The sequence below is a fragment of the Odocoileus virginianus genome, chromosome 5, assembly GCF_023699985.2.
Source record: "Odocoileus virginianus isolate 20LAN1187 ecotype Illinois chromosome 5, Ovbor_1.2, whole genome shotgun sequence".
In the NCBI taxonomy this organism is placed as follows: Eukaryota; Metazoa; Chordata; class Mammalia; order Artiodactyla; family Cervidae; genus Odocoileus; species Odocoileus virginianus.
Genome location: NC_069678.1, coordinates 84,912,310 through 84,925,339, shown reverse-complemented (window position 1 = coordinate 84,925,339; position 13,030 = coordinate 84,912,310). Strand labels below are relative to the sequence as shown.

The window sequence follows — 13,030 nt, the reverse complement described above, 5'->3', positions numbered from 1 at the left end:
AGAAGCTAATGGGAAAGTGGGTCACTTTAAAGTTCACTTTATTGAAATGCATCTAGTCCAGTGATATGAGGGACACTGACAAAGAAATCCAATAAATAAGGTGGCCAGTCACAGCTGATAGAGAGGAAATCTGCCCACTCGGCTGGCTCTCATTTTGTAAATGGACCTTGAGGAGAATGTGGCTTTAAAAGCTCAGCAAAGGCTTTTACAATCAGTGAGTAGAGGAAAAACAAGACTGAACTCACCTCTGTCATGCGGGGCTTGCGGGAGCTGGATGGCACAAGCCTTCCTGTCTCCGGATGTGGAGCTGTGGCCATGGTGTATGTCTCTTTGCTCACCTTCTGCTTAGACCTCAGGAGGGACAAAGCAGCTTTAGTGGAAACCCCTGGAAGGTTGGGGTTGTACAAACTTATGCACCAACCAGCGTAAACAGAGGACCTCCTATCTGCATGCTGGATGTGATTTGGCTTAATGTAGTTTAAATAGCACCAACTGACATTAGTGGTTGTGTGGAGGCTGGGGAACTGCAGTACCTTCTTTGAGTCCGTACCTTCTTGCAACTTGGCTGGTCTGGGGGGTGTTTCTGACAGAGGTTGTGAGCTGGGAGGTGCCAGTGGAGGGAGGTCAGCTTGTTCCTTGGAATCTTCTTTCTTCACACTTGATGGGAGTAATCCTCTTCGGTGAGGTTTACCAGATGGTTGGGCATATTCCTTCAAAGCCTCTGAGCCTGAGGCTGTCACATGGGGCAATGAGGGCTGAGGAAGGGGAGGAATTTCCTTTGGGTCAGATGGATCTGAGGACAGGCTGGGGAGTGTTTCTAGTTCCCTCCTGCCCTGGCCCTGGCTGCCCAAGTGGGACTTCTCTGATCTCTTGCTATCCTCGGTGCTGCTAAGCACCACGCTACATGGTTTCACAAGTTCAAATTTTTCATCTGCCTTAGAAGCCTCCTCTTCCTTCACTCTTTTTTGCTGCTGGGTTTCCATGGTAAGTTCAAGGCTGCCAGCTGGTGAAAGGACACGTTTGCTTCCTCCCACTGTTGATGAACTCCCCTCCAGGCTCAAGGCACTTTCTGATGCCAGGGAAGTGCCTTTTCTTTCAGGTAATGTCACAGGCACTCTCAGGAATGGAGTTGGGAAACCTCTGCTCTGCTCTTCACTTACTCCAGCCAGTCTGGGCCCGACCTTGTAGACATCTGCCCCACATACAGACGTCCCCTTGCATGACGGCTCCTCGAACTTGGGAAGAGCCACAGTTGCTGAGCTGCCTTGGGACTGGGTAACCAGGATCTGGGAGAGCGTGGTGTACATGGCACTCCCATACGACGGCATGTTGGTCTGGATGCGGACGGGCACAACTAGAGACACCATGGTGTCTGGACAGGCAGGCAGGGCCAGCGGAGGAGCTGATGTGGGTGCTGAGCAGCTGGACGGGGGAGCCACAGTGGGCAGCTGGATGTCACTGCTGTACTCTGTGCTGGGGGAGAGGCCAGGGGTTCCTGTTGCCAGTGTGGCCAGGCTAGTTTTGATCTGGGGCACGTGGCTTTCCACTTCACCGGGAAGCTGAAGGGTGAACTGGGATTGCAGAGGCAGGAAAAACCCAGAAGAAAGTGCTGAGGAGGCAGGGTAAGGCATGGGGAGAAATGAAGGGGGTTGTCGGAATGGGATGTTGGCTGGGTGAGGCATGAGCTGGGGGACGTGGAGTTGGCCTGGGTGTAGAACAGTAGGTTGGATAGGAAGTGGGGGGGCTTGAAATAAGGAGGGAGGAAGGGGGGGCATGGAGTATGGTGTGGAGAGCAGGCTGGACATGGCCTGGGTGGGGAAGAACTCTGAAGACTGTCCTGGCTCATGCTGTAGGAGGTGCTGGAAGGAGAAAAGGGAGACAGGCGGGGGCAGGTAGGGTTTCTCCTGCAACGGGAGCTGAGCAATGGGGTGGGGGAACACCTGCAGTGCTTCTGTGTAGGGCGGAGTGGCCCCCAGCGCTGGTCTCTCCTGCACCTGGCTCTTGCCTCCCGGGTGCCCGCTGTGCGAGGTGGCCGCAGAGGAAACTTGGGGCAATGCGCCTTTGGCCAAAGATTTACTGGATGAGGGTTTCGCTTCCTCACTCTCCTGTCTTCCCTTGGGGGTGGCCTCTGGCTCGGTTTCAGGAGGCCTGCTCAGAGAAGCCTGTCTCACCAAAAAGCATTTTCTTCTCTCTGGTGGGGCTGCCGAGGCCACTGGAGCCGCTGGAGTTGGTGCCGAAGGGCCTGTCAAGGACAAGCTGCCGTAGTCGAAGGATTTGCTGCGTGTCTCGGTCATGTGGGTGGAGTGGGAGACGTTGGGGCTCTGTTCTGAGGCTGACCTCCGCATCTCACGGGCATGCGGGTGGTGGCTGGGGACGGTCAGCATGTGGGTGCCCAAGGGTTTGGAGCGTGTGTCTGACGAGGGCCTGGCAGCTTCAGCTTTTCCATGGTCATCTCTCTCGAAGGAGGCAGAGCGGCTGGACCCGCTCAGTGAGACACTGCTCTCCTGGCTCGGGCTGCGAGACAGAGGCACGGAGGACTCAAAACTGGACTCCCCCGATGACTGGGCCATCTCCGCCAGGCGCAGTCTCTTCTTCTTGGGTGGCAGCTTCTCAGCTGGGAGCTGGGCAAGCGTCTGGCTGCGCTGGGGCCACTGGAACTCCTCTGTCTTCTCCGGCTCCTTCGGGGGCGGCTCCGGCTCTGTGTCTGGCCGGTCAGGCTCCTCGGTCACCAGGATTTCAGGAACCTGAATGTTGGGCTGGCGGACCAACCTGGGCTGCAGGGAGTGGGCCGAGCGTCCATGTGGGGCGGGAGGGGGTGATGAGAAGGGGGCCGCAGACTTGTCTTCCCCTTCCAAACCGCCAGGCTGCTCCAGAGAGTCAGATTTCTCAAAGGAGCTGGTGTGCTGGATGACAGAAATTTCTTTGGAGGTGGTTCTCCTCTCCTTCCCTGATTCTGAACTGGACCCTGGCTTAGGAGTCCTTGGCTGGAAGCCTGTGGATCCCTCCAGGGAGGGCACTGACTTACTCGGCTCTGCTGGTGACTTGCTGGACTCCAAGGGAAGGTTCCGAGCAGCCTCTGAAGGCCCAGGGCCGCCGAACTGACTCTTTGTGGACTCGAAGCCGGGCGGCTCCTCCTCATCCCCAAGGCTCTTCTCTTTCCTCCTTTTCCTCAGTGGAGTGAGTTCCAAGGTGGTCCCCAGTTTGTAATGCATCATCTGGGACCAGGGCTCATGCTCGACCTGGCTCTTTTCGGCCTCCGGAGACACATGAGCACCCACGGTGACTGGCTTTGCCATCTGAAGCTCTGAGCAGTAGTACTTTTTATGGGCCTCATAGTTGTCCCTTTTCTTGTACCGAGCACCACATATGTTACATTCATAGATCACCCCTTTCGTTTTCAAACCCTTCTTGGTCTTTTTGGTGAGGTCACTTTCCCTGGGTTCCGGTTCATCTACAGGTTTGGAGGCTGTGTCTTTGCTGCTGGGCCCTGCCTCCTCAGAACTGTACTCTCCGCCCAAAGGTAGTTCGATGGCCGGCTGGCGCTTGAGCATCCGGGGGTGGGAGGTAAACAGTTGACTGCTGCGGCTCAGGGCTTCCGAGTCGGCGACGTGGTCGTCGAAGGAGTAGCTGCCTCGGAAGGTGTGGTGGGGGGTACTGAGGGTGCAGGTGGCAGAAGGCATTGAGTGGCTTCTCAGCAGAGGCACAGGGGGGGTGGTGCTGGGTGGGCGCTGGAGGCTCAGCAGTGATTGTTCGGGCTTCGCTTTCTCGCTGTGGGAGGACAGTGGCTCCCGGTAGAGGCTGGATTTGGGTGACTCCATGCTGCTCCGCCTCGACAGCGAGCTCCTCCTGGGCTTCACACTGTCTATCTCGCTGGTGTCCACCACGGCCTCATTGATGGTGATGAGTTTGGTGATATGCTCAATCACCTGCGTCCGGGGCACGGACAGAGGCACCAGGCTGGGCTTGTCTTCGGTGGACAGGGGCAGGAGGGGCTGGGTGGAGGTGGCCGTCAGCATGGCAGTCCGCTGCCCGATCCTCCCGCACTTGCCAAAGATGATCTCGGCGTAGGACCTGGCATTGGTGTTTGGGGGGCTGACCTGCTGTTCAGCACTCTCAGAGCGTGAGAAATACCCAGATTCGGTGCTGCCTTTGCTGCCCGGGCTCAGGAACGCCTGCTCGTCGATCACCTTCTTCCTCTCACTCAAGCGAAGGGCCAGCTTCTGCTTTATCGTGTGGGTGTCTTCAGGTTTATGGCTCAGGGGGTGTTCAGATGAGGGTTCCGCAAAGGGAGCGGGGTCCTCGAGCGATGGGGCTGAGCTGGACTGGGACAAGGAACAGCGTTCGTGGCTGGAGCCCTGGCTCCCGGAGCTGTACAAACTGCTGGACAGGAGTGGGTGCTTGGGCCTCGGGGAGAGCTCTGTGGGGTGTGTGGACGTGGTGCCCGTCTCCTCTTCCGAGTCGGTGCTTTCTCCCTCGGTGGGCTCCTCAAACTCTTCCCCAGGGATCCTCTCCATCTCCAGCCCTGGGGGATACATCTCGCCACCCATTCCCGAGGCCAGGCCGGCTTTGATGCGGTGGGCATGGGACTTTCTGTGCTTGTAGAGGTTACTCTTGGTCTTGAAGGAGAAGCCACAGGGGCCGCAGGGGTAGGGCCTCTCGCCTGTGTGTGAGCGGATGTGTTTCTGGAGCACGCTGGGCTTGGCACAGGGCCGGCTGCAGTACTGGCATATGTACTTGCCGGGCTTCTGTGGTTTCCTCTCCTTCTTGTGCGCCTCTTCCGTGGGCTTCAAGGAGACCTGGGAGGGGCGGGGCACAAAGACTTTGGGGACGCCAGGCAGGTCCTCGGGAGGAATGATGGAAGCATGCGAAGGGAGGAGCTGGCTTTGAGGATGGAGCCCAGGGGTCACAAAAGAGCCTGAGGGTCCAGGTCTCATGGGGTCGACCAGCTGCCATGCGGACCCCTCCAGGAGATGCTCGGGTTTGCCGGGCGACATGAATGCTGGTGTCAGAGGGTGCTGCGGAAGCTGGGAGATGTGGACCGAGGCTTCGATGGAGGACCTCTTGGGGGGTTTCTGCGGCTGGCCTGTCTTCTCCTGAGAGCCTTCCCTAAGAACCGACGAGGGGCCAGGGAAGGGCTGCGGGGCTAGTAGCTCTTGGAGGGGGCCCTCTTGAGTGGCGGCCGTGCTGCTGCCAGGGTACGGGGCGCTGGATGAGACACTGGTCTGAATGGCCTCTCCTTTGGTCAGCCGCTTCCGGGGACTTCCCTCAGCCTTCTTGGTGCCCTTGACACTTTGTTCAGGATCCATGACCTCCACAGGACTTCAGATGCTATTCAGGGAGGGTCAGAGCAGGCCACATTTATGAATAATCCAAACGTCCCAAGGAGGCGTCTGGCTTGGGTAACATTGGTCAAGAGCTACGGAAGTCAAACCCAAGGTGGTTTGGGGAGTTTTTAAAATTTTTTTTTCCAAGTGTCACTGGCTACAAGTGGACTCAGGTCAGGTCATCAGGGCCCAGGCTATTCACATTGGTGAGGCATGGCCCTCTACTTCACAGACAGAAAATGCACCAGCACTTTCTGCCTGAATGTCTGTTGTGGAAACGTCATGAAGGATGTCAGAGTCGCCATCATATTGTTTCAGTTGGCAGTGGCAAGTGGCCCCCCACAAGTCCCCCGTGTGCTATGCGATCTGTGGACGGCTAGAGATGGCCGTGAGCATGGTCCAGGCATCCCTGGTCCTGGCACGAGAGAAGCCACGCTGGATGCCGTGGGCAGCTCCGTTCCAACTCTTCTGCCCTCTCGTCTGGTGTTGGAGGTGAATGGTCACGGAGAGGAATTCACGCTCTTCTACTTGACCAAAGCACACACAGAAATACACACACAAAGAGAAGAGAAGAGAGGGTTACTGCAACTCATCCACAGCTCATGCAGCTCCGATGAGACCTGGTGTGATACCTAAAGGTTAACCAGGGAGACGCAACCCAAACCCACAGCCCGGACCCTGTGCGCCAGAGCACTCTTGGCACCTCCTCTGCCCACATTTCCAGAGGTGCCGGTGATTCTGAATGTCCACTGTGGTTCTGAAGACTGTGGCTCTGTGGGGCGTCAGGAGCAGAATAGACTCTGGGAACCATGGGGGCACTCAGGGATGACAGGCTTGGATTCCAGTCTCTGCTCAGAGAGCCACTCTGAATGGTTTCAGCTCCCTAAGCCTCAGTTGCATCACCTATGAAGTGAAATAATATCTATGAAATAATAGCAATTCCTGGCTCAGCTCCATCTCGAGCTGCAGTGCATCCAACATGAAAATGGACATGGATGCCACTGGATAAATGCCAGCTGGTCCCGTGGCCAGTGCAAGAGTTGGAGCTGGTCGGTTATCTGGAGATGAGCTTTCTATGACAGGGTCTGTTCTCAGGTTAGTATTTCTCTCTCTCTGGCCCTGAATTCTGAAGGTATCCAGGCTTATGGCTTTGCAAACTGTTGCTAACCTACCTCCCAAGCCTGGTGTTTAATGAAAAAGCTAAAACCACCATCCCTGCGGTGGTTCACAGTCTAACACAGGGTGACCACCAGAGCCACTAAGCAATACCTGGAAGGTCATTCTGGAAGCTTCCTCCACTTTCCAGCCTTTTTTTGTCCAGTCAGTGGCCTAGGGATACCCTAGAAGGGGCTCAGAATAGAGGTCTTTGTCAAACTGAGGGGCAAAGCTGGTCAGAGTGGAGCCCCAAGTATGTCTGCCCTGCCAGGGTCAGCTGAAAGTTGGGAAGCCAAGGCTTCCTGGGCTCTGAGGGCATTGCAGGGCCCTTTTCCCCAAGAGCACAGACAGGACTTCAAAGCTGGACGTCACTGTGAACTTTGTCCCGCCAGCCATCTTACTTTCCAGTGGATGAAACTAAGGACTGCAGGGGGAGGGTGGCCTGTTACGGTCCTATGTGCTTAAGAGATAGGGCCTGCACTTGAATCCAGGCTCCCTACTGCCAGATTTTATTCCCCAGCCACCTCGCAGGTGTCCATACCCTGGGTGAGGGTCTGAGAGAGTGACCAGCCCTCTCCTGTAGGCGTGCTCTGCCCCTGGCATACTGATCGCAGGCACCCTTCATGACCTCACCTTAATTTTCACTGGGTGTTTGCTGATGCAGTCTTAAAAAGTTCCCACTTTCTACTTTCACAGAATACTCTGAAAGACTCAAATAATGGTTGCTCAAATGGCAGGACCTCAGACATATTGACATGCCATGGAAGGGCAGGGAGTTCAACAACTAGCTAAAAAGTATATTCTAGAAATTTATTCCTTTTTTGTTTCATTTTCATCTTGGTTCTATAAAAACTTCAATATCACTATAATAAAATTTTATAAATATTTTTAAAAGAATGACAAGCTATAAATCCAGATTAAAAAATCTGTAAATAAGAATGACAAATCAGAACAAAGGAAAGTGTAGATAAGGCAGGAGGTCAGGACTGGTGAGATGGAAAGAGCACTGATATAACAATCACAAGGGCTTACAGTGCTTCCACAGTTCAGCTATACACTGATATCTGAGACTCTGGGCAGCCAAGGAGAAAAGGGAGATATGGTCCATTGTAGAGTCATTATAGCCAGAGAAGAAAATACGTAAATTCCTTACAGGAGGCAAAGCATTACTTGAAAAGAACTTTTTCATGTGGTACTTCAGACAGGGGCAGAGGATGATGCATGAGATCACCTATGTCTTCCAATAACATCCCTCTAGCAAATGCTATGACCAACCTAGACAGCATATTGAAATGAAGAGACATTGCTTTGTCAAGAAAGGTCCATCTAGTCAAAGCTATGGTTTTTCCAGTAGTCATGCATGGATGTGAGAGTTGGACTAAAAAGAAAGCTGAGCGCCGAAGAATTGATGCTTTTTTTCTCTAACTGTGGTGTTGGAGAAGACTCTTGAGAGTCCCTTGGACTGCAAGGAGAGCAGACCAGTCAATTTTAAAGGAAATCAGTCCTGAATATTCATTGGAAGTACTGACACTGACGCTGAAACTCCAATACTTTGGCCACCTGATGTGAAGAACTAACTCACTGGAAAAGCCCTTGATGCTGGGAAAGATTAAAGGCAAGAGGAGAAGGGGACGACAGAGAATGAGATGGTTGGATGGGTCACTGACTTGATGGACATGAGTTTGAGTAAGCTCCAGGAGTTGGTGATGGACAGGGAAGCCTGGCGTGCTGTAGTCCATAGGGTCGCAAAGAGTCAGACACGACTGAGCAACTGAACTGAACTGAGCAAATGCAATGATTGAGTTTCCTCAGTGGAAGGTCACAACTCAGCACAGGCTATTCTTTGAGTGGTCAAAGGCCTCCTCTGACCTAGGTAGAGAGCATCCTCCCAAAGCAGGATGAAACTGGGAAAGGCAGGGAAACTTCATTTCATCATATTACTGTAAATAGGGTGGCCATGTAAGATGTCATCCAAACTAGGGCACTTTGGAGTGTGAAAGGGGTACAACTAACCATTCTGGAGGAGCAACATGAATAAACCACGTCATCTCAGGCAAACCAGAACGAATGGTTACTCTTCCAATCAATATTTACCTTGTGATTCAAACCAGGCACAAGCGCCATATCTGGGAGTCTGGCATAAACTTTGATCTCTGCTATGAGGACCAAACTGACACCATAGTCTCCTATGGATCCTTAAAGACTGGGCATCTAGTCCCATCCCCTTACTTGACAAATGAGGAGACTGAGGCCTAGAGAAATAAGGTGATTTTCCCTAAAGACTGCAGAGTGATGGTGGCCAAGGCAAACCACCCTGTGCCACCCGCTCGCTGGCCAGAGTTCATCCCCGTCTCTGTGAATAACTGGGCACCACAGCCTATGGTTCTGTGGCACATCGGGCACCATAGTCTATGGCTCCCTGTTCTGTGAAGGCACCGGCTTGGTCCCACAGGAGGTGGCTGTATCCCTGGCGAGGAATGACTGCGGTGACCGGAGGCCTTTCAACTTATGTCCTAACCTGGCTGTGGCTGCTGGATGGGAGAAATGGGGAGAAGACTGAGGTTGGGGAGTCCATCCTGGTGGCATGACCCCAGGCCTTGCTTATCCAAGCTAATGTGGGCAGAGGCGCCGAGTCATGGAAAAGTCAGATGAGGCAGCCAGCACCTGCAGGGTAGACAGAGAACTGTGCTCGGGCTGGTCTGTGACTCCTGGACTTGGCTGTACCTGTGTGAGGGGAGGAGGCCCCTGGGTGCTGTGGGTGGATAATAAAGCATTGACTCTACTTACTATGTCTACTGACCCTTTCAGGCAAGGGTCTCAATGTACCCCCAAAATACTAGCTAGTGGTGAGCTTTGTTTCTCCCGATGGATGAAAGACTGAGTGGGGAGTGATCAGTCTGAGTGACAGTTGGCCAAGGAGAACCCTACATGGTGCTTCTCTCTTCACTGAGCCACAAAGGCGGGCAGGGAAGCGCCCAGAGGCTGGGGCTTGGAGCAATTCCTTGGCCAGGCAGGAGGGCGGGGAGGATGAGGGAGACAGTCAGGTGACTGCTGTGTCATTAGGTGACTCACTGGGCCAGCACCACCTGCCTGGGGTCAGCACCCAGGCTGTACCTGTGAGCAGGGCCTGGCACTTCTCTGGAGAGGGCCCTCCTGCTGGCAGCCTCTGGGGCAGGAGCAGGCAGGACACATCAGCACCATCGGCCGCCCAGATCATGGAGTCAGGGAGGCCCGAGAGCCGAAAGGCCCACCCCTTCACTCTGCACACAGGGCCCCTGAGCTGCGAGAGACAATGACGGGCCCAGAGAACACAGGTGCTCAGACTCCTGGGCCAGTGCTCTCTGCTGCCTTGTTCCACACCCCGTGACACGTCAGAGGTCCTTAATACAAGAGGCACTGGGAGGGGGCAGCTGGGACTGGGTGCAGAACAGGGGAGAACCTACAAGAACTAAGAAGGCTTCAGCCTTGGAATGGGTCACAATTCACACTGGCATCAACATTCTTTTACTTAACTCTTTAACTCCTTTAGAAGGACCATTTCCAATCTCTGTGACCAAGTGATGCTAAGAAAATGGCTCTTTTCTACATTCTGTACTTCTGAAGGTATGTGTAAAATTTTAATATTAGGTAGAAGTAACAAAAGGAAAAGTTGCCTCTGCAGAAAACTGGTGAGCATACCTGTAAAAATCACCAGTGACACGAGGTCAGAGGCAGGGGGCTTTCTTTACAGGCCCAGAAGCTGGGCCAACAGGAGTCTGAGCCTCAGGCCAGGGAAGGATGGATGTCCTTAGCTGATGGTGGCAAAATGGACTTGGGGTCCACCTTGCCTGCTACTAAGGTCACAGCCCTCAGAGCTCTGGCTTAGAAACCAGCTTGGAACCATGAGAAGAATCTGAGTTTTAAAAGCCAGCTGGCTAACATATCAGACAACTTGACTCTCACTTCTGGAAGCTTCCATAGGTCTAGCTAGTAGGATATCCCAACACGGAAGAGAGTAGGGTGCTGGGGCTAGAGCCACGAAGGCCTCAGGGGAGGGGGATGACGGGCAGGCAACAGGGCTGAGGCCTGAAGTTCTGCAACCAACTGGATACCTCTTCTGGATCCAAGGCATGGGGACGAGAAGGCCGTTGCCCAGAGTGGACCCCCACAGAGGGAAGATAGGAGGTGGGCTCTATCAGGTGGTCAGTTTCACTAGTCCTGGCAGGAGGCCAGCCTGAGTTTGCATGAGCTCTAGACTATGGAGCTTGAATCACCAGCCAAGATAGATGAGACTCAGGCAAGATAGGGACAGGGGCCTGGAGTTCAGAGGGCTATTAGGTCAATCCATCCTAGACCTGGGGCATAAAGTTCTTATAATTTAGTTACACGTACCCATGGATGCATGCACACCAATATGCCAAAATGTGGTAAAAATTTTACTGACTATAAGTAATAAAACACACTGATGTTAAAAATACCAGGAAAGTAAACCTTTTGCTTATTTCAGAAGCTGAAACCCAGCACAGAAGGCCATAGCCTAGATGGGAGGCAAGTAGTGTTTTCAATTAAGAACCCAGCATGAAACGAGTGGCCCTTCTGAGAATCTGTGTGTATGACACTGTGTCTGTGTGTGTACGATATGGGGTAGAATTCTTATGCAGCAAATAAAAGTGAAAGTGACTGGGGGCTCAGATGGTGGCAAGAGAGAGTAAGTGTGAAGATGTGGGTCTGGAGCCTAACAGGAGAGGTTGTCAGAGAGCCAGAGAAGGAAGTCTGGACAGAGAGCGGCCAAAGCCACTGGTGGGGCTCTGGCTGGTAATGGGGAACAGGGCACAGCCTGAAAACATCTCCCACTAGCCACTCCCCATTTTGTTTTAGCAACTGAAGCCCCTGAGCATCAGCTGAGTCTCTTGTCACCCATGTAGGTTGCATCTAGCAGCATCCTTTGCAGCTAGTTCTGGTCAACAGCTGTAGCTTGCAGGTCACGCCAGAAAGAACAGTGTCTGCCCTCCATGTCCTCATTTGCTCAGGAAGGAACCTGGAGGCAGTAGTGGAGGTGAACCTGACTATATTTCATAAGGCTACAGCTTCCATAGTGATTCCTCTAATGGATCTGGGCAAAGTAAGTTGAAAACCTTCGGAAAGGATTCACCATTCTAGATGCCATTAAGAACATGTGTGATTCATAGGAAGGGGTCAAAATATCAATAGGAGTTTGGAAGAAGTTAATTCCAATCCTCGTGGATGGCTTAGACTTTATGGAGAAAGTAACTGCAGATGTGGTAGAAATAGCAAGAGAACTAGAATTAAAAGTGGAGACTGAAGATGTGACTGAATTGCTGCAATCTCATGATAAAACTTTAACAGATGAGGAGTTGCTTCCTAGGGATGAGCAAAGAAAGTAGTTTCTTGAGATGGAATCTACTTTTGGTGAAGATTTTGTGAAGACTGCTGAAACACCAATAAAAAATTTAGAATATTACATAAACCTAGCTGATAAAGCAGCAGCAGGGTTTGAGGGGACTGACTCCAATTTTGAAATAAGCTCTATTGAGGGTAAATTCCTTTCAAAGAGCACTGCATGTTACAGAGAAATTGTTTGTGAAAGGAAGCAGTAAATTAATGTGACAAACGGCATTGCTGTCTTACTTTAATAAACTGCCACAGCCACCCTATCCCTCAGCAACCACTACCCTGATCAGTTGGCAGCCACCAACATTGAGGCAAGACCCTCCACCAGCAAAAGACTATGAATCACTCACTGAAGGCTCAGAAGAGGGTTGGCATTTTTTAGCAATAAAGTATATTTTAATCAAGTTATATACATGGATTTTTTTTTTTTGGCATAATGCTATTGCATACTTAGTAGATTACACCATGTGGTGGTTTAGTCGTGTCTGACTCTTGCGATCCCATGGACTACAGCCTGCCAGGCTCCTCTGTCCATGGGATTCTCCAGGCAAGAATACTGGAGTGGGTTATCATTTCCTTCTCCAGGGGATCCTTCTGATTGAACCTTTCCTATCAACCGAGGGCTCAAGCTAGAACTGAAGACACTCATGGATTAAGTCACTACAATCTTGACACACAGATTAGCTGGCCCATCCCCCTGCCTCTATGCTGCACTAGATGGTTCTCCTGCTGAGGCTGGAGATTTTGGAGGCTCCAGTGTACCTCGTGGTCACTGGTTTCCTGTGAAATGATGACAGGTCAGTGAGGCCCAGGGCAGGGAAGCTCTCAAGGTGCCTGACCCTGGGCTTCCATTACAGTCAAAAGGATGAATTGCATAAGCACATCCTGTCTTCAGACTCACTGCATTTTGTACCCATCATCTTCATTTGCTTCTGGGAGGGAACTGAGGCCCAGAGGAAAGACATAACCTGCTCATGGAGAGCCAGCTAGGAGGTGTTCGGGCCAAACTGGAGAAAATTTCTGAACCCTCCAATTTTCTGTTTGGGGCCAGGCACCCTGAATGGCAGGGACGGCCTGACACTGATTAAGCTTCCCTGGGAGCTCCGCAGGGGCAGACAGATCAGGGCTGCAGGGAGGATGGCAATTAGGGCACCTGAAGA

General features: G+C 52.6%; 1 protein-coding gene across 2 annotated transcripts in view; it reads right to left on the bottom strand.

Moving 5' to 3' along the window:
- The window catches only part of HIVEP3 (HIVEP zinc finger 3), a 535,004-nt gene that overhangs the window by 49,228 nt on the left and 472,746 nt on the right, over positions 1-13,030 (bottom strand). For both annotated transcript variants that reach the window (XM_070468342.1, XM_070468343.1), the window contains exon 5: positions 246-5,848. In XM_070468342.1, the coding sequence (XP_070324443.1) occupies positions 246-5,306 (5,061 nt within the window). In that variant the 5' untranslated portion in view covers positions 5,307-5,848. The remainder of the gene's footprint in view (positions 1-245; positions 5,849-13,030) is intronic.